Source organism: Spea bombifrons, chromosome 3 (genome assembly GCF_027358695.1).
Source record: "Spea bombifrons isolate aSpeBom1 chromosome 3, aSpeBom1.2.pri, whole genome shotgun sequence".
In the NCBI taxonomy this organism is placed as follows: Eukaryota; Metazoa; Chordata; class Amphibia; order Anura; family Pelobatidae; genus Spea; species Spea bombifrons.
In genome coordinates this window covers 27,535,001-27,555,754 of record NC_071089.1, presented here as the reverse complement: position 1 = coordinate 27,555,754, position 20,754 = coordinate 27,535,001, and the positions used below count along the sequence as shown (strand labels likewise).

General features: G+C 43.7%; 1 protein-coding gene across 5 annotated transcripts in view; it reads right to left on the bottom strand.

Annotated features, from left to right (window-relative positions):
* Window positions 1-20,754, bottom strand: part of MAP4K3 (mitogen-activated protein kinase kinase kinase kinase 3) — a 117,750-nt gene that overhangs the window by 75,679 nt on the left and 21,317 nt on the right. For all 5 annotated transcript variants that reach the window (XM_053458747.1, XM_053458751.1, XM_053458746.1 and 2 more), the window contains exon 2: window positions 11,679-11,736. In XM_053458747.1, the coding sequence (XP_053314722.1) occupies window positions 11,679-11,736 (58 nt within the window). The remainder of the gene's footprint in view (window positions 1-11,678; window positions 11,737-20,754) is intronic.

The window sequence follows — 20,754 nt, the reverse complement described above, 5'->3', positions numbered from 1 at the left end:
GCATAACTGGTGGCAGATGAGCATAACGGGGGGCAGGTTGGTAAATAAAAGGAAATTAAAAACAAAAACAAAAAATAGACATGAATTATTATTTACTAGTAAAACTTTTTTCCTATGGGGTCGTCTTATAACCAGACTTTTTCTTTTTTTCCTAAATTAATATTCAGATTTTGGGGGGGTCGTCTTATAATCGAGCAAATACGGTATTATACAAAAACTATACATTAGATATGGAGGCTTACAGCTGAACTTATGGAACCTTTGAGAAGTCCTTTGTGGCCTCCATTACAATACCACATTTAATACTTCTCCACTTGACCATACAAACTGTGGTTCCTGTAAAATAACCTTCAAGATTCCTTGACAAAGAATTCCAAACTTAACTGACAGTGTACCCTGTAATAAAGCAAAAGCTTTTTAAAATGCAAGATTGAAGCTGCGCTCCACCACTTTCAAGGGCGCCATCAATAAAAGATAGAAATCAACACATTACTATCACTGTCTGCCTTTCCCTCCTGTATTCATTAGGAAGAAGGGTTTTTAAAGGCTGTATCAAAGGACGACAGAGGGATATCAGTGAGACTATCGCTACAAGGCCCTGTGAGAGTGATTTATTATAATCCTTTATTTATAATGTAATATCATTTAGAGAAAGAAGGAGCTATGCAAGCACCAACAATGTAAATTCAGCAAATCGCTTTAATATTAAATAAAAACATCAATAAAAAAGGTATAAATTAGAAAAAAGAAACTTTATAAAGTGGCAGTACGGGTTGAGGAAAATATGATTATGACTTTGCAATGTATTTTAGATAGTATGTTCAATTATGAGATTAATTCCATAGATTTTAAAAATTAAAAAAAATATATTCTCAAGCAGTCCAGAATAGGTAACAAATAATAACACCATATATAATAATTCTAAAAACAATATTTAATAGAAATAACAATGATTATAAATAAAAAGATTTATTAGAAAGCAGAAATAATATAGCATGTACAGCCCAATAACATGTTTTTGGAAGTGGTTACTGCTTGTGGGTGTGTTGAGGTAGATAAGTTGCAATGCCAACTTCATGTGTTCTTATTAAAGGGGCAGTGAAGCCCTTGTGCATTTTAATGCATATGATAGCTGAGTATCCATTTTCAATTATTGTTTTATCCCGCAATGCAAATGTATGGAGGACTTAAGTTGGATCTTCTCAGCTTGCAGGAGATGCATGCAGTCAAGTTCACGGTCAGGAAGCTCAAGGGCTGTCTCACACAAGAGTTCCAGAGGGCCTAATGAGACCCCCATGTATTCTACACCATATACTCAACATAACTTGCAACAATCCAATTGTCTTCTGCAACTGTGCATCTGGAGCAACTACAACCAATCCTTTCCAATATTCACTGCTGGATCACCAAAAAAGTATTTCCTGTTTTTAAACAAAGCAACTTAAAATGTGACAGCAGATACGGCATGTTGCCCATTTTTCCTGTTGTAGCTTTTACAACTTCTGCTGGGAGACTGTTCCACCTATCTACCACCTTCTATATAAAACCTCTCTACGTTAGGTCTATAGGTACTTTTGAACCTAAGCTGTTATTTCTCCCACGTCTCATCAGCTGAGGCCACTCAACAGTCCTTGGCAAGTAGCTAAAGCTCTAACAATACAGGCAAGTGTCCCTTTCCTCTCTCACAGGGACTCTGATGGGTGCGCTGATGTCATTTTTATCCTGAGGAAGCAAACAGATTCCTCCAAAATCAGTGGGTACACACTTGGCCCGAATGCCCTTTTAACTTTCATTTAGAGTGTGACAGCATGGCCTGCAGCCCCCACACCTAATTGGAGAGTTTGACTGAAGATGCTTTTTGGCATAAGGATGAATCATGCAAATCTCAGCATGTAGCCAGCGAGACAGCCTTACTGAGTACACATGACGGAGAGAAGAGGACAGATGCATGCTTCTGGAAAAGGTTCGTAAATCTGGGAAGAAACTGCATTACAGAAAAGTTCAAACAGTACAAAAAAAAGAGAAACAGAATGTCAAATGAAAAAAGAAATGTAATATCATATAAATCTGAAAGGCGTCAAAAGAAAGATCCCTACTTTCCAAAACACAACATGAAAACTTTTTCAGGGGACGGTGATTTCATATTGCCCCGTTTTAAATGTACCCCACCTTGCAGCAGCAAATCACCGTCAGGAAAGCACCTCCATCAATATCAATGCTTTCTGTGCACAAGTTCAGAGGGGTCTCATTAGACCTCCTGGAGCTCTCACACCAGCTGGAGATCTCAAACCTGCAATGCAAATTGCTGGGGACTGGGAAAGAGAGCAACGAGATGGGATACCGATAAACCCTTCTATGTACTTGCATATAAAAAAATATTAGGCAGGAATACATATATTCCATATTTTCACTGTATATGAAAGATTACTAATCCGCATGTAAAAGCTTTTTCTTAAACAAGTGTCATATACATCACCATGAATTGTCTTACAGAAAATACATCAAACCCATCTCCATGAACGTGATATACCTCCCGTTAGCCCCCGCACTGGCTTGGCGGTGTGTTGAGATCACAGTGTGCACGTGTTGAAAGTGCTCCCATTACTGTCAATGAAAGCATTTTCCTGCCGCTAATTGGTTTCTTCAAGCAACCAATCAGTGGCAAGAACAGTTGTACTATGGAGAAGAGCTGCATTTTTATATCAGGCAAGAGCTTTAATTTTAATTGTATGGTTATAGTGTTGGAAGAATTCATATTAAAGTATTCACAGAGCATCTGAATATGCATTCTTCTATAATAGGGGTGCCAGGGACATTAAACCGCCCATTTAATGCAGTACATTATCACATATATTGTTGGGTTATCTACTCCACTCCTATTCTCTGTCAAATCAAAATTAAAAGAGTGTATTAAAATATACACTCCATGCATCAAAATCCTCAGAAAGCACTCAAAAAGAGGAGGCTCTATAGCCGCAGCACCGTCAGCGGGCAGGCAAAGGATATTAAAGTACTTATTATTTTAACATGTATTCATCATAGTGGGGTTGTTTGGCACAGCAGATTGTCCCTTTAACGCCAAAATAAAATAAGTATATGTTACACTAAGCTGGGTTTTTTTTGCGATAGCTTGTTGATGTCCTCTCTCAGAAGTCTTTGAATTCTTCTCGAGTACTTTACCAGGTGAAAACGGTGTAGCGATTCCATGTTTAGTAGAGAACAGAGAATTTCCTGGCAGATCACTTTACATGCAAGGCAGACCCAGCGCTCGACTCGTTCAGCTACTGGCAACATCGCAAAACGGAAAATTCCAACTCGCCCTCTGAGTTCTATAAGATAGTCTGACCTGCAATTGAACTGAGCAAGCGACTGGATCTAGAAACATAGAAAACACATATTATATATAACATGTGCTTACAACTTATACACATGGATATAACACATGGAAGGCTGTGTGTTCACTTAAAATTTCCATGTTGTCCTTTTCACGTACGACTTTGATTACATTCAATTAATGGTAGAAAACACAAAATTGTCCCCAGGACGGCTGCTTTGGTATGTTGGATTTCCACATTTAGGGGTCAAGAAACAGTATCTGAAACTTTGATCATCACAAAAGTGTAATAAAATTAAGCAATTAGCGTACAACACAAAACAACATTTCTAGTTTGTCTAAAAACTGAATGGTATTTATTGCCTGAAAAATCCCGAATTGCATAATTAGACACATATATATATAGCGGTTACTGCTTTATATAAACGGCAGTGAGTGGGCTACGCGAACATCTCTGCATGGATGCAGAACTCTCTATTCCGGAATAGCATCCAGCCATTCGGAACGTATACAACAAAACCAATGTCTACATGAAACATTGACAAACATATTAATGAGTGACCCACAGCAAATGGAACCGAGAAGCTCTGTATATTTATGTCTGACATCTGACCTGGGCTTGTCTCAGCAGAAGACAACCTTCATGCAGGGGGGGTTAATATTTTAAAGCATTAAAAGAATAATCACGACCGCAAACTATGAACTGTATGAAGGCACGACGGCTACACCAGGAGCAGACTGGCCATTGGCAACACTCACACAGGCCATAGACCTACATCGCTTCTCTTATAGCGCCAGGGCATATTCCGCTACCAGTCCGGTATGGAGATATACAACAAATCAACTGCTATTTAATATTTTAGATACAGCCAATACCTGGGAGCTATTATTCCCAACACATACTATACAGTATATTATACTATTGCTTGACATTGAGCGGTTTGGTAAGAATAACATATTGTAAATTCTGTTTTATTAAATGCCAACCCTGTGCTTCGTTTCTTTACTAATAAGACGGTGAAATCTCATTTCCAGCGAGTAAACAGACTGCACTCTGTCTCCAAGGGAATATCACGGCACATCCAGATGCACCGCGGTTCGTGTGAACGGAGACCTCAGTTCATATGTAATTTGAACACCGTCTCCTCGAATCCCCAAGTCCCGTTACAAGGCAAACGTCACGCCACGCAGACTTAATTATATGATGCAGTGAAGTCCAATCTATACGTTTATAGAGATGAGCTCATGTTTCCATCATAACCACCAAATCATACGCTCGGGTCTTTAATTAAATCAGGCATCAGACCAAATACCGTGGTAGCTGCGATACGCATTATTCTTTGAGCCGCTGGTTCCTCTGCAGACGGGGCACAAGCTGGCTCCTCTTTGTAAAAACAACAACTGATTCCATCCCTCACCATTAGCTATCAGGGTTAATATTGATTTCACCAATTGTCAGTGTTCTTTTTGTTCATTGAAGAAGGCCTGATAATACATGGGAGGGAGTTATTCACTAAACACTGAGTTGCAGGTCACTTTGGTAATATTAATGTCACAATAACATATACAAAGCACGTGATTATAAATGAAATTGTGTAACTGTTATTCTTTTAAATGCCTTTTTCTTAAGACATGAAAAGTCTGGGTAAACCCCCAAACCCTAGGAATATGCATAATCACATCCATCAAAATCAAAAATTAAGAGTTATTGTGTTATAAAGAGAAAAATTTTCATCTTGCCAATTGGCAAGCACATATATGGGCAAAAAGCTATATTTAAACTAATTCCCCCCGGCTCGTTATCTCTATGGCCAATGGGTAGAATGTGCGTGCATGTGCCACGATTACGTCAATGCTGTGGGGTTGAATAGAATGATATATTGAAAATGCTCCAGGCACCAGTACTATTTAGGTATGTATAACATCTTTTTGGGATCTCTTTAGGATGCTGAAAAAAATATATACATTTTAAATATTTTATTTTTTCTCTTTCAAGAGGCAGAAACACAGGCGGTGGTATAAAGCGATGATGTCAACCAGCGGTAACTCGTCGCATGGAATCGCCATTTTCCCGAAGAAAAGTCAGGAAAGAAATCAGATGAATTATGTGGGTTACAATTATTGAAACACAAAGGCTTCCTATGGATGCTTTCAGAGTGTTTAAGGAGATGCTTGCTGATTGAGGCAACAAAGAAAAGGATGTAGCGTCACTTGAGCTTTCAAGACCCCAGAGACCCCTTCTTCAGATCAAAAGTATTGAGGGTACTTTTAAGTGTTCTCTGAATAGTTACAAGTAAAAGGTATATAAAGAAAGATAAAGTCATTAAAACAAAGCACAAGAACTAAGGTTTGCAGCTTTTTGTTGCACGGTGGCACACACACACTAATGCGATACGGTGCTTAGTACACCCTGTAAGAGAGAAACCATTAACCTACGCCGCGCATTCAAAGCTATATGGAATCACGGATAAGAGTGCTGTTCAATGCAAACGTTCAAAGCTACTTTGGCAGGTCTCGGGGCATACAGCAGAGCAGCAGGTTACCATACAGCCCTCCTTCCTTATCCTCAAAATAAAGAGCCGACGTCTGAGGAGCCGCACACACACACACACACACGCCTTAACAAACGCTAGCTTGGTATCAAGGCTCTTGTTCGTCTCCATGGAAACTAAACTTCACATTCCGGCCTAATAGCCACCATCGTTCTGCAAAAGCTAAGTTTCAAGAAAAGAAAAAAAGACACTAACCTACACCAGGCTGACAGCTTTTACGAGGAAATCTTTGGGGAATAATAATTGACATTACCGAGGTTGATACATGTTTTAGGCACACGCATAACATACAATCTTGAAAATGAAAAGTCTCTTGTTTTGGCGGATTTCACTCTCCAGGGCATTCACACCAGGGCTATCCTACAATTGTGTAGAACCAGGTATCTGGGGGTTAAGCTGACATGATAATTACCGGGATGGGGTGGGGGGATAAAATACTGCTCTTTAATATGGATACAGATGTTTTTCACCAATCTCATTTTAAAAATCTGGTCAGCCTACATTAAGAGACATTATCTGACCATGGGGCTATTTTTTGTTTCTAAATAAATGTAGAGCCACCAGGAAGCTGAATTATGGGACTCAAATGTATGTGTGTGACCTACACCGATAAGCCATAACAGTATGACCACTGACAGGTGAAGTAAATAACACTGATAATCTTGTTACCATGGCACGTGTCAGCGGGTGGGATACATTAAGTGAACACTTCATCTTCATAAATGTTGTGTTAGAAGCAGGAAAAATGGGCAAATCTAATGATTTGAGGGACCTTGACAAGGACCAAATTGTGATGGCCACACAACTGCATCAGAGCATCTCCAAAACTGCAGCTTTTGTGGGGTGTTCCAGTGGTCAGTATCAAAAGTGATCCAAGGAAGGAAAAACCGTGAACTGGCGACAGGGTCATGGGTGGCCAAGGCTCATTGAGTCACGTGGGGGTCAAAGGTTGGCCCATGTGGTCAAATCCAACAGATGAGCTACTGTAGCTCAAACTGCTGAAAAAGTTAATACTGGTTCTGATAGAAAAGTGTCAGAACACACAGTTGGTTGCGTATGGGGCTGCATAGCGTCAGACCAGTCAGAGTGTCCATGCTGACCCCTGTCCACTGCCGAAAATACATACAATGGGCATGTGAGCATAAGAACTGGACCACGGAACAATTGAAGAAAGTGGCCTGGTCTGATAAATCACTTTTCATTTTACATCACGTGGATGGCCGTGTGCGTCGCTTACCTGGAGAACACATGGCCCCAGGATGGAAAAACAACGAGTTCAAGGTGTTGACTTGGCCTCCAAAGTCCCCAGAACTCCATCCAACCCAGCATCTGTGGTATGTGCTGGACATGGAGGCCCCACCTCACAATTTACAGGACTTAAAGGATCTACTGCAGCAAAGCACAAAGCGTGTGCAAATACCCACCTGTCATGCTGTACTGGAATCAGACAAGAAAAAAAGAATACCAAACCATGGGGTTCCCAAGCTAACCAAGGAAAATACATACTAAAGCATATACAATTGGTCTGCATTTACAAAGCCTATAAGGAACATAAAATCAGACATGATTCCCATGACTAAGTAAAACGATCTAGCTATTATCATCATAATTTATTCATACAATTTGCTAGATATGATCAGGAAGTCCTTGCTAACATGCTTACAATCTATAACGCCAACACGTTCCAATTTTATTGCTGGTAGTAACTTTTCGTATCGACCTCTGGATACATTTATTCCTGGCTCCTACATACATCAAGTTGGCTCCTAAAAGCTTGTCTTTGGTTCCTAGCTTCACACATGTATCCTGCCTTTATAATAACTGTTCCAGGATTCCTGTACAGATTCCAGCCAGACAATGGCCTTCCCCGACTTCCAGTAAGAAAAAGGATAGCGTCACGTCACCATCGTGTACAGGCTGGAAGCTTTGAGAGGTATGGAACGGGTAAAATCAGGTTGTATATTAAGGTTGGAAAGGAAAATAAATTGTATACACCTACATATACACCTCATATCATATGGTATAGTCCTACATATACACCTCATATCATATTGTATACACCTACATATACACCTCATATCATATGGTATAGTCCTACATATACACCTCATTTCATATTGTATACAACTCCTATCATACTGTATAGTCCTACATATACACCTCATATCATATTGTATAGTCCTACATATACACCTCAAATCATATTGTATACACCTACATATACACCTCATATCATATTGTATACACCTCATATCATATTGTATAGTCCTACATATACACCTCATATCATATTGTATACACCTACATATACACCTCATATCATATTGTATAGACCTTCATATACACCTCATATCATATCGTATACACCAAATCATGAGTGTCTTCAACCATTAAATTACGCAGGCTTAGCTCATTACCTGCGTGAAACCTGCCAGTGTTAATCCTCGATAGTGAATACTAAGGTGAGGGAATCAAAACCGCATCTCTCCCTTTAGTGACTACACACCTTTGACTAATAAAAGTCTATGGAGGAATGGACTTCATTAGCATTGCCATAAATAATCAGCTCAGTGACTATGGCAGCCTCCAGACCTTTATGAAATAAAAGCAAATTTTCTTGAATCCTAATCTAAATTACTGTATAAAGCACTCTACTAAAGGCTGAAATAAAATGTTTTTCCATCCGCCCTTTCCCTTTAAGAAGTGGGTTAACATCCCACCGTCATGTACGGCATCAAATTGAGGAAGCCTGATCAGACGTGGCTTTTCTCCTGTTTCCGAGCTTCATTTTTTCATTATGTGCAAAAGAATAAGTGACGATAAACACAACCGCCCACAGTAAAGCGCTATACTTTAAACCGGCACATCTGCAGAAATGTAACGACTTCAATTGCAAAAAAGGGCTTTTTATGCAAAGTTAACTCCTCTCCGCAGAGCTATACTTTAAACCGGCACATCTGCAGAAATGTAACGACTTCAATTGCAAAAAAGGGCTTTTTATGCAAAGTTAACTCCTCTCCGCAGAAGCTTTAGAGCAACAGGGCATCCAGTAGAAAAAAAGACACACAAGGGATGTTGGAAGACACAAGTCAATTAAATACTCCAGCTTTGCCACCTGTGCCCCAACTGTCGTATCATTAACTACAGAAAGAAGCTAACAGTAGGAGAATAAAAATATGAATACATTATCACTATCCACTGTATGCAAAAAATCATGCTGCCCTGCCTTGTGTATCTCGTGTATACAGTACGCTGCACATTTCAAACAGTAAGATCAGAACACGGTGTACATTCTACATGGATGCCATGTACTGCAAGTATATATTTTATATTACAGCTTTATAATCAAAATACGGAGTGTTGTGCTGCTAAACGATGGGTATACACACACACACTAAAGAGGGGATCTGCTGATTTATAAAGGTACATGGAAGACACCGCTGGCAGCCGCCCCTTGGTCTCTCCATTTCTCCAGCCTGGGTGTGGAGATCAGGCTATGTATGCAGATGCTCTGTGTTATAGACAGAGCCATTCTGGTGCAAAGTGGTAATAGCGGGCAGGCAGCAGTACCATTGAAGTGGTTGCTACGGTGACTATTTTATAGTACTTTACCCAGTGTTCTCCTTTATACAGAACTCATATTGTGTCCATCATCTCCATACATGAGGCTTGTCCCGGGTCAACTTTCTTTAAATCCGAGCGGGGGAGGGGAATTTGGCCATGCCCACCCTCTAATTCATAACGAATTTAAGGGTGTGTGGGACTAGACCCGCCTCCAAGTGTGGTGATCCCTGCCCCCACACAAAGCCACTCCCCCCAGAAGAGGGAGAGCGTCGGGTGGCCTACCCAAAGAAGCTCCCATGTGCGCTCATGTGTTTTTGGCAATTAGTAAGTAACTAAAAGCAAAAGTTATAAGATCATGTCACACATTTTACAAGAGAAACACAGAATTTGACGGCAGATAAGAACCATTTAATCCGTCTAGTCTGCCCATTTTTCCTGATGTAAAGATCAGTCTTTGGTCCAGTCTTAGATTCAGGATAGCTTTATGCCTACCCAGTGTATGTTTAAATCCTCTCGCTGTATTAGCCTCTACCACTTCTGTTGGTAGGCTGTTCCATGTATCTTCCACCCTCTCAACAAAGCATGTCATCTATTCGAACACTGGTAAAATTGCAGCCGCAATGCAATGAAGCAGACAGCAATAACTGGGGTGGAGTCAACATTAAACCAAAATGAGCCAAAACAGTGATTTTCTTATAGCTGCAGTTGGTGGTTTAACGCGTGGTTACGTGCTGCAGACCTATGGAGCCATTTCCCCTTCATTCATGTGACGGCAAAACCATTGTATCTCTCACGGATGTCCCTCCAAGCCTATTGTGCTTCTGTAAAGGGCTGCACATGTTGCCCGGCTCTATATAGACCCAAAACACACACGTTTTACCAGCAACGCATCTATTCCAAGTCACCGTGAATGTCGAAGGAACACATTTAAAAATGGCATTTCCGGGCTGTGTGATCCGTAAGAGGAAATGCGGATCTCTGGGGTCATATCCTGTAACAACATTCCGTGCAGAGCATGGAGGCAACAAGACACAGCAGGAATCTCACACCGAAATCACTCGCTGCACACTCCTCCACATTCCTTCACTTAATCCTCTGCTCTCAGCACTGCCTGCATTTCCATTCCTGTCATCCTGACTCATTCATTTAAAACGAAGACATTATTAATTAATGTACACTTTTCATTTTCTGCATTTTAGTAAAGGGATAAAAAAAAAAACCAGAAGCCATAAGAATAGAATGAATACTACGACCGCTACTTTTGGGGTTAAATCTTGATGTTTGCGGTTTTTAAATCCTGAAATGATTCACCAAAAAGTAAATCAGTAGAATTCTGACCCAGATTATACTAGCTGCTTGTATCACAGTTACTAGTGTGAAAAAGTCCATCAAATCTCATACAGCCCAGCAATCACAGGACTGTCCCAATGTTCAGGCACTTTCCCAGGTAACTGCCCCATGTTCCTGCTTTTGCGCTGATCTCTCCCTGGCCTCCTCTGACTGGCCCTGAGAGCTGTACAATCAATGGAGGTCTGTGTTGTTGCAGTGAAGAGGCTCCATCGTGGTTCCCGGACGGCCACCTCGAAACACTCTACAGCTGAGCACCAGGCAGCGCCACCTCCAGTAAGGCAGACAGGTCGGCCATGCATCGCACTTCCGACACCAGTCCCTGAAAATGTGTCCTGATGTGGGCACCTGAAATGATGGGGGTGTGCAAACTGGGTCTGAATGTTATTTGCACCTTTTTCTAAAGATGAGATTCCACGCTGTCTATAAAATGAATTATTGCACTACATTAACATAAAATTTATCTCCTGCAGGGTCTCCTATTCCGGCTCCGGAATGCGGCTGCAATCGCTGCTCATCCCAGGTAGACGTTAAGGGTGTGAAGTGGGAGGAGACTACTCAGTGGTGGGCAGAACCTGGGTGGGGAGTGGGTGTGGCCAATGATGCTCCCCAGCCACAAACGCAAGAAGCAATGGACTCCAGGTGAAACATGGCACGTTTTTACGTGATTGGGCATGAGATTGTTGTGCTCTTTACGTGTTGTACCCTATAGACATGCAGCACAGTTACAAGAACAGTGTATGCAATTTAAAAAAAAACAATGTAGAAATTGGATAAACTGGAAAGACTGTGTATGCTGTTAGTTACCGAGCTCTTCATTCATTAACGCCCCTCCTTACTGAAGCGTGTGTATCGAAGTAAAACGCCAATAAGCTGCTTACCTGGTTCCAGTTTAATGACCTTAATTGCAGCCAGCTCTCCAGTGTTAACATTCCGAGCCTGCAAGACACAGAGCAAACAGTCACAGGCTTGCTATTAAACTGGGTAAACAAAACTGCGCACGGCTAGTCTTATCTATTCAACATTACGATTCCATGCATGCTAGCCAACCTACGAGCCAAACCACTTTGCAAAGAAATGTCATAACATATAATGACACACACACACACCTATATACAGATATATATGCACATGTACAGCGACTATTACAGGAATTGTGTGTGTATATATATATATATATATATATATATATATATATATATATATATATATATATATATATATATATATATATATATATATATATATATATATATACACACACACACACACACACACCCAATGTGTATGCGCTGAATTCTGGCTTTGTTATGTGTACTTCTTGGTCATTTTTATTGTCAGCAACCCAGGAATCTGAATATGTATGCTTTTTTTGCTTTCTCGGTCGCGCGCTCGTGTTTCTGTATATTTTTTGCTGACAGTGTTTGACTGACAGACTGCAAAGCAAACGAACAGAATAAGAAAGGACCCCGCACTCTAAACGCCGCTGCTCCCAAGGAAGTTGCGTCTCAGAAATCAAAGAAAGAGAACCGAGAGTAAAAGTACAAGTCTGCCGGCCGTGCGCAGCAGCATCTTAAGCAAATTAGACTTCCCGTTTAAACCACAGCAAAGGAACAACATGTACCCACTAAGGGCCCTAAGATAAGTCATTAACTACAATAGGATGAAGGACACATCTTCTCCTCCACCCAGACCAGGGCTTCATCTATGGGTGAACGTGAAAAGTCTGATGTACAGCACCACGGAATATGATGGCGCTACATAAAACAGCTGGAGGTCTCAACACATTTTTCACCACTGGCGAATATCCTAGTTTTGCTATTCTTATATTTATGTGTTAACCTGCAAGCAGCTTAAGCAGGGATCAGACATGTTTTTCCGGCATGCACACAATGCGATCTAATCATACTTCACTCGCCAGCATGCAGGCAGCGATCAGATCTTTATTTGTTTCTTATACAGAGGACATGATGCCGACTGACTGCTGGGAATAACCAAGTTAATCTTGCTTAGGGTTTGCTTTGTCAAGTTATCCTCCCATTTTATAAGATTGAGTGGGTGGTAGATAAGTGGACCAGCCTCCCAGCGGATGTAGTATAGGTTTATGTATAATATCTAAGGAGACCACGGACAGATTAAGGTTTTAAATGCAGGCAGACTAGACGGACCTATAGGTTTCTATGTCTTCGGCGATTTGATGGAAGCCAGTGGTTTCAGTTTTTTGTAATGGAGGGACTAGCTTTCCCGAGCAACTTACTTCTATATAAATATATAAAATATTTCCAAAAGAATTACATATATTAAAAACCAAAAAAACAGTTGTTCAGCCATAGATCTACAGGTCTGTTTATTTGGGAGAGGAAGAAATACTGGCAACGGTAAAAATTTTTAAATGAACAGTCCTTCCATTTTTGTAACAGTTTTGGCTGCTAGAAGCAGACAGTCAATAGCTGATTGAAATCAATGGAAGGGCTTTTAGCACATGCGCATGGGGTTCTCTTTAGATCTCCAACAACATATATGTGCGTTAGGGCAGTGAGTATACCACGCATGCACACGAGTAAGAGGCAACACATTCGACCAATGCTCTGCCTCGTCCAACCATGCTCCTCCCACCAACTCGACCCATGCTCCTCCCACTTCCTCTGACCCCTGCTTGAAATGGGGCAATCTTGCCCAAAGTTTGCCATCTGGGACCCGGTCCTTAGAAAGGGGCTGTTTGGGCCCCAAACTTGTAAGGCCAAAGGCACGGGTAGCAGGCCCCGGGGACCAATCAGACGGCCTGTTACGGATCAGGGATGCCGGGCAACCTTGCTTGGCCTGGGCCCAAACACGGCTACTGGCTGTACCCCCCTGATGGCGGCCCTGTAACATTCACTAATCCTAATTATATAACCCCATCATATTCCACAGCGCTGTATAATGAGTAAAGGGACATACCAAGCAGCGCACAACATAACTTATTCGCACTTATAGAAACAGAAGGTCAGGAGGGTCCTGTTCAAATGAGCTTACAATCTAACAACCTTATGGTGAACAACTGAACATCACAGTAAATAAAACAGCAATAACACAGACTTTATCAGCCGCGCAATAAACAGAGCTGTTTATCACCGCTACCTACAATGGCAACCTCCAGGTCTATAAATAATGTTCATTAGAATTAGAAATAAAATCCACGTTTCTTTATTCTATATTCCTTATAGAACACGGTATTTACTGTTCAAGAAGCAATATTTATTTTTCCATCTGACTTGCCCTTTAAACAAATGTTACCAAAGGAATTCCAGCTTGCTGATTAGTGCTGAAGTTTATTTTCAGGGTACTTAGTTTACCAACTTCTTTTATTCAGTACTTTATACCACATATAATAAAACGACTTCACTTTCTTTAAGTACCAAAAACCTATACACATTGACAGGCGGCTGGTTATATTCATGGAGTAAAGAACTTTATCTGGAATTAACGGATGTTTCATTTTCTATTTTCTTGTTACTAGCACAACATTGGTTCCATCTTTAACCCTTTGATGCCCCGAGAATGGACAGTGCTTTCATAGGCCACCCTTCTATAGCCCAAAGAGTTAAAGCCTAACGTACTTGGGTTTTCATAAAGACTGGTCTAACAAAAAAAGAGAATCCTCGAAATCGGCCGTGTCCTGATTTGAAAAGTCTCCATTGTGAACGAACTTCACTGGAATTTAGCTCAAGCTTTTTTTTCTCCCCAGCGTTATGTGATGCATCACAATGGCATGCGATCCAAGATCATCGCCTGTAGATGCCAGCTGGGCAGGTCTCCAATCTGTTTTTGCCGGAGCGATATTTGGTGCTGCCTTTACCGTTTTTCTATAAAAGAAATGTTTCAGAAATTCAGTGACTTTTGTTACCCCTAGTGATCCTTGTAGCTATGGAAGCTCCAACAAAAGCTTGTGTTTGTTAACAAGGTTTTAAAAGCATGGCGTAAATGCTTAATGTCCACAAGACTGAATCTGGTCAGCCCCAAATGCCCATCGAATATAGTTTTCCACAGATAGACCAAGGCTCCGCAGCCCTCATTTCCCTACAATGAACAGGAGGCCATGGGCTTTATTCACAAAATAGGGACTTTGCAGGAGAGTCAAATTTTCAGCTCACGCACACCTCTTTATGAATGGGCAACCCTGACAAGCTTCTACTGTACCAAGAGGAGACTTGGCCCTGCATAATGCATAGTCCAATCAGCGTGGTGAAATTTTACTGGTTTAACTATATATTGTACAGGCCCAACCAAACGTCGGCTTTAGTGAATAAACCTCTACTAGTGTTGTAGTTAAACAACAGCCGGCGAGACTCGTACTGTACCTACTTCTCTAGCACAGGGTGTTGTAACCACATTTGCTTCTCTTGGAGGAAACAGTAAATTGTATTGCAACATTAAAACGTTTTGACACTCTGTTCCGTGTATAATACAATATGCAGCCTACTTCTTGGGTCTTCAAAGCAGAACTTTTTTTGATATATAGATAGTTATGTCGGGTTTCATAAAATATTTATTAAAAGTTTCATTCTAAATTGTCATATCCTACCAGGTCCATACTAGCCGTTGGGCAAATGCCCCATGGGCAGGCCAAACAGTAAAACGACATTTCCCCATGGCATTCACATTACATAGGTTTATTTAGTGTAGAGAAGTGACAGATCTGCTTTAATATTTGTTTCTTGGCTGAAGTCGCAAGACTTCTCGAGTTTAAAATCATTTTTATTCTGTTAACGTAAACATCCTTAGGGATGGAATAATCATTCGATGTCCATTTTCCACACAACTGAACGAGGAAAGTGAGTGTGGTCCTCGTCACCATCCTACGGATTCCTACACCATCCTATACCAGACACGATTGGCTGTTGGTGAGGACATGCGAGGTCCTTCAAAAGGAATCCTTGCCAGGTTCCTTCTAAATTGAAGCGGGGTCTCCACCTAGCATGAGTCTGGAGAAGGTCAGCACTACCTCTACTCAAGGTCAAGAGTCCATAAAGATGTGGAAAATGACAGGCCTAATGTGTGAAAACAAAATCTTATGGACATGATCTCTGATAAGATGCTAAAGAAAGTCGGATGTTTGCCCCTTGGGCCGGATGTTAGGATTTTAGTATCATTTAACTGGAATCCTACTGATGGGTGTTCTTTCATCCCCCCTTAAATACAAGGTCAAGCTAGAGGTTTTGCCCCTTCTGCCGGGCACAACGGATACAAAAAGATCCACTGTGTTTCCTCTATGGGATTTACTGGCAGGAAGTAGGAAAACAGGAAGCATACAAAGACACGTATCTCCCAACAGGAAGCAGAACCAACAAGGGTATTGCTACTGACCAACAGTGAGTCTTATCAGAACATCTATGCACCCATAACATTATCGGGCCATTTACTTAAAACAAGCATGCCATTTTAGTTGGTATATTCATTTTATTCATGCTTTAGGGTAAATCAAATTTTATTGTTTTTCAAACAGTCGAGGGAGGGATACAGAAAGGAAAAAAGGGGAGGGGGGGGGACACAGGTAGCATCACAGTAGGTTACAGGAGTGGTACCCAGCATGCCGTCACAGAACAAAAGACGGGCCATGATGAAATGCAAGAGCAATATCACACAGAATGACATATTTAAAACTAACAAAACAAGGGACCAGGCACATGTCCCTCAAAAAGAGGGCACAGCATGAATGAATCCAAAAGCACACAGGCGAACGTTAACACAGGTTCCAGAACAGCAGAGCAGGTGGACACCATGTAGTAGTGTAACGTGTGTGAGGCAGATGGGCGAAAGTAGTAAATGAAGGCAGCATCCGCAGGGTCGCGGAAACAAAACAAGCGGACCATGAGACAAGGTCCAGGACCAGCGGGTCAAGCGCGTGAGAAAGAAGGAGCCCATTAGCACATAGGAAAGGACTCAGAAGAGGAGAGCAATTGTCGTGGCACCACGAGACCGGGAAACCTGAACACGGAACAACAGTGACACAGAGGGGAGGGGTAGGAAGGATAAGGAGTGGGAAGGAGGGAAAAAAAAAAAAAAAAAAAAAAAAAAGGAGGGGGTAGGAAAAGGGGAGAGAAAGAAAGAGGAAAGAAAAGGAGGGGGAATCCAGGAGAAGTGGCGAGACAGCAAACATAGCGGATTCAGGTAAGCAGAGAGCGAACCAGGGGGCCAGACATAAAGTCCAGCCAATAGAACCACATTTTCTGATACCTCTCAGCAGCCCCCGTGGCCAAAAGGGACAACTCCTCCAACACCCGTATCTGTTCCACCCGAAGGATCCACTCCTTGGTAGTAGGGGGAGCAGGATCACCCCAGTGCAGGGGGACCAACGCCTTAGCAGCCGTGAGGAGGTGACGGACAACCGACTTCCGGAACCAGGACGCCGAGTACGGAATGTGATGGAGAAGAAAAAATTCAGGCGTAAATGGGATCTCTCTATCAGTAAAATGAGCCAGCTGGCGATGAATAGATTCCCAGAAAGGAACGATGCGGGGACAGTGCCACCACAAGTGCAGAAGAGAGCCCGGGGCGGCATCACACCTCCAGCACTTGTTCGGAATGTCAGGATGATATCTGGATGTGACAGAGGGGGGCCGGTACCAACGGGCAAGCAATTTATAAGCCATCTCTTGATCCCTGTTACTCCTGGAGCAGTGGCGGGTAAGGTCACAGATCTTCCCCCATTGCTCAGAAGAGAGAACAATCTGAAGCTCAGACTCCCACCGCCCCATAAACGGGGGGTGGTCAGGGTAGGAGGCCTCAAGGAGCAGGCCATAGAGACGCGAGATACCGTGAGCAGGAAGTGAGGGCGCTGCGCAAAGGTCCTCAAACCGCGTGAGGGCACGCAACACATTGTGCTGAGGAGTCAAGGAGCGAAAGAAGCTGTGCAGCTGTGCATAGTGGAAGACATCAGTGAAAGAGGGAGGCGAGCGGGTAGCAAGCTGACCCAACGGCTTAAGACCCCCTGCAGTCACAAAAAAGCGCATGTCAGACCTCCGCGCAGGAGGGGACAAGGGGAAGAGGTTGGCACCCACCCCAGGTGGAAAATCAGGATTATCCCGAACAGGAGTCAAAGGGGAGGGGATAGAAGACAGCCGGGACTTCCATAGAATGGAAAGCCACTCTTTCCAGGTAGCATGAATAAAAGGGTGGGGCAGCGCCGCACAACGAGCCGTCGGAATGGAAAGCCAGGGCAGAACCCTCGCAGGAAAACCCAGCAGGGTAGACTCAACCTCAACCCATTGCTTATGGCCCGGGAGGTGATACCACTCCAACACTCGGAGCAGGTGGCAGGCCCTATAATAAGAGCGCGGACAAGGCAAGGCCAGCCCACCCAGGGGCTTAGGCAAAATCAGAGTAGTGAAGCGGATCCGGGGGGTCCGCGAGTTCCACACAAAGCGCATGAAAGCCGTTCGGAGGGAAGCGAAGAAGGAAGACGGGATAGCAATAGGGAGGGTCTGAAAGAGATATAAAACACGGGGCATGACATTCATTTTAATCGTATTTATCCTGCCAACCCAGGAGATTGTTAGCCGCTTCCACGACCGGAGATCAGCTTGAATAACAGTCAGCAGAGGCGCGAAGTTATACGAAAAGAGCTGGGTGAAGTCGGGAGATAGCCACACACCCAGGTATTTAAGCTTGGGGCAGCACCAAGAGAAGGGAAACGAGGATTTCAAAGGAGAAGCAACAGCAGGGGGCAAATTTATGTTGAGGATCTCTGATTTGGAGGCATTGATTTTGAAGTTGGTAAGCTTACCATAGACCGAAAATTCCCGGAGAAGATTGGGGAGGGTGACGGTGGGCCGGGTGACAACAAACAAAAGGTCGTCAGCGTAGCCAAGAACCTTATGATGAGTCCTCCCAACCTGAAGCCCGCTGATATCCGGGTTCATCCTGACGGCCTGAAGGAACGGCTCCAGAGCAAGCACGAAGAGAAGCGGGGAAAGGGGGCAGCCCTGTCGAGTCCCATTCCGGATATAGAAGGGATCGGAGAGGGAACCATTGACACGGACACGAGCCGAAGGAGTGGTATACAAAGACCCTATCCAGGCGAGCAGGCCAGGGCCAAAACCCATATGGGACAGGGTGGACAGCAAGAAGGACCAGTCCACCCTATCGAAGGCCTTTTCCGCGTCGGTGGATAACAGCAGAGTCGGAGCGGAGGTATGCTTTGCATAGTGCATAAGGCTCAAGGCCCTGATAGTGCTGTCTCGAGCCTCCCGGCCAGGCACGAAGCCAGATTGGTCAGGATGGACCAAAAAAGACATTAAAGGCTTCAACCGATTGGCCAGAATCTTCGCGAAGAGCTTCAGGTCCACATTCAGCAAAGAAATGGGACGATAGCTGCCACACAGCTCAGGATCCTTACCCTCCTTGGGCACCAGGGCTATCGAAGCCGCCAGAGTGTGTTCGTGGATGCGACCACCATCCAAGATGGAGTTGAAAGCCTCTACAAAGTGGGGACCCAAAAGCTCACGGAACACCGAGTAGTATCTCAAGGAGAGCCCATCAGGGCCGGGACACTTCCCAGACTTAGAGGATTTAAGGGCCAGGACAACCTCCGGTAAAGAGATCGGAGCGTCAAGAAGGGCAGCCTCGTCAACTGTCAATTTCCTACCGATCGTCCTATCTAGGTATGAATGAAGGTCTGGCGAGACCCCCGGCGGGGGCTGGGAGGGCGCAGCAGATCGGAGGTTGTACAACCCCTCATAGTAATCCCGAAAGCAGTTGGTGATATCCGAGGGCAGAGAGCGGGAGAGGCCATCAGGAGAGCGGAGTTTGGAGACATACGTGGATCTCCGACCCACACGAAGCGCACGGGCCAAGTATTTACCCGTCTTATTGGCATGTTCATAGAACAAGGCCCTGGATTTCAGAAAGGAGCGCTGCATGTTAGAGTTGAGAAGAGTGGCCAGTTCGCTGCGCAGGGATAAAAGGAGCTGAAGATCAACACTAGACAGAGAGGATTTGTGTGCCTGTTCAGCCAGAGCTATTTGCTGGTAGAGTCCCTCTACCCTCTCCGCCTCGCGGCGCCTTCGCAGAGAGCAGGCACTAATGAAGTGTCCCCTGACCACACATTTGTGAGCCTCCCAGACAGTCAGCCTGGGGGTCTCGGGGGTCAGGTTGTCCTTAAAGAAATTCTCAAGGACCTGAGAAGTGTCAGCGCAAAACGCCGCATCAGAGAGAATGGACTCGTTAAGGCGCCAGGAACGCAGGGAGGGACGGGTCAGAGGAGAAGCTAAGGAGATGGAGAGGGGAGCGTGATCGGACCAAGTAGAGATCCCGATAGTGGACCGGCGCAAAAGTGGTGCGAAGTGACAGGGGAGGAAAAAGTAATCAATACGGGAGTAGGAGCGATGGGGCGTGGAGAAAAAGGTATAATCACGGTCAGCAGGGTGGAGAGCCCTCCAACAGTCAACCAGTTTGCGATCTGTGAGAAGAGAGGCAATTCTCTTCGTGACATGACGAGGAGTCCTCGTACAGCCCGCGGAGGTGTCAAAGGCAGGGTGCAAAGCCACATTAAAGTCTCCCCCAAGGATCAGCAACCCCTCCTGAAAGCCATCAAGCTCACGAAGAACGGCACGCAGGGCGAGATGTTGCCCCCGATTAGGCAGATAAACGTTGGCAAAGGTGTAGACCTGTTGCAAAATCGTGCCTTTCACGAACAAGAACCGCCCCTCCGGATCCACCCGAGAATCCAGTTCCTGGAAAGGAACCCGACTGGAAAAAAGCATCGCCACCCCTTTAGTTTTAGCGAGAGGGTTATTACTCAGATACACAGTAGGAAAAAGCCGGTTGTGAAGCCTGGGAGCCTTAGGCCCAAAAAAGTGAGTTTCCTGCACAAACGCGATATCAGCTCGTTGCTTTTTGAGCTCCCGAAAAAGGGTGGAACGTTTCTCAGGAGTGTTCAGACCACGGGCGTTAATAGAGAGAAGAGTCAGCTCGCCA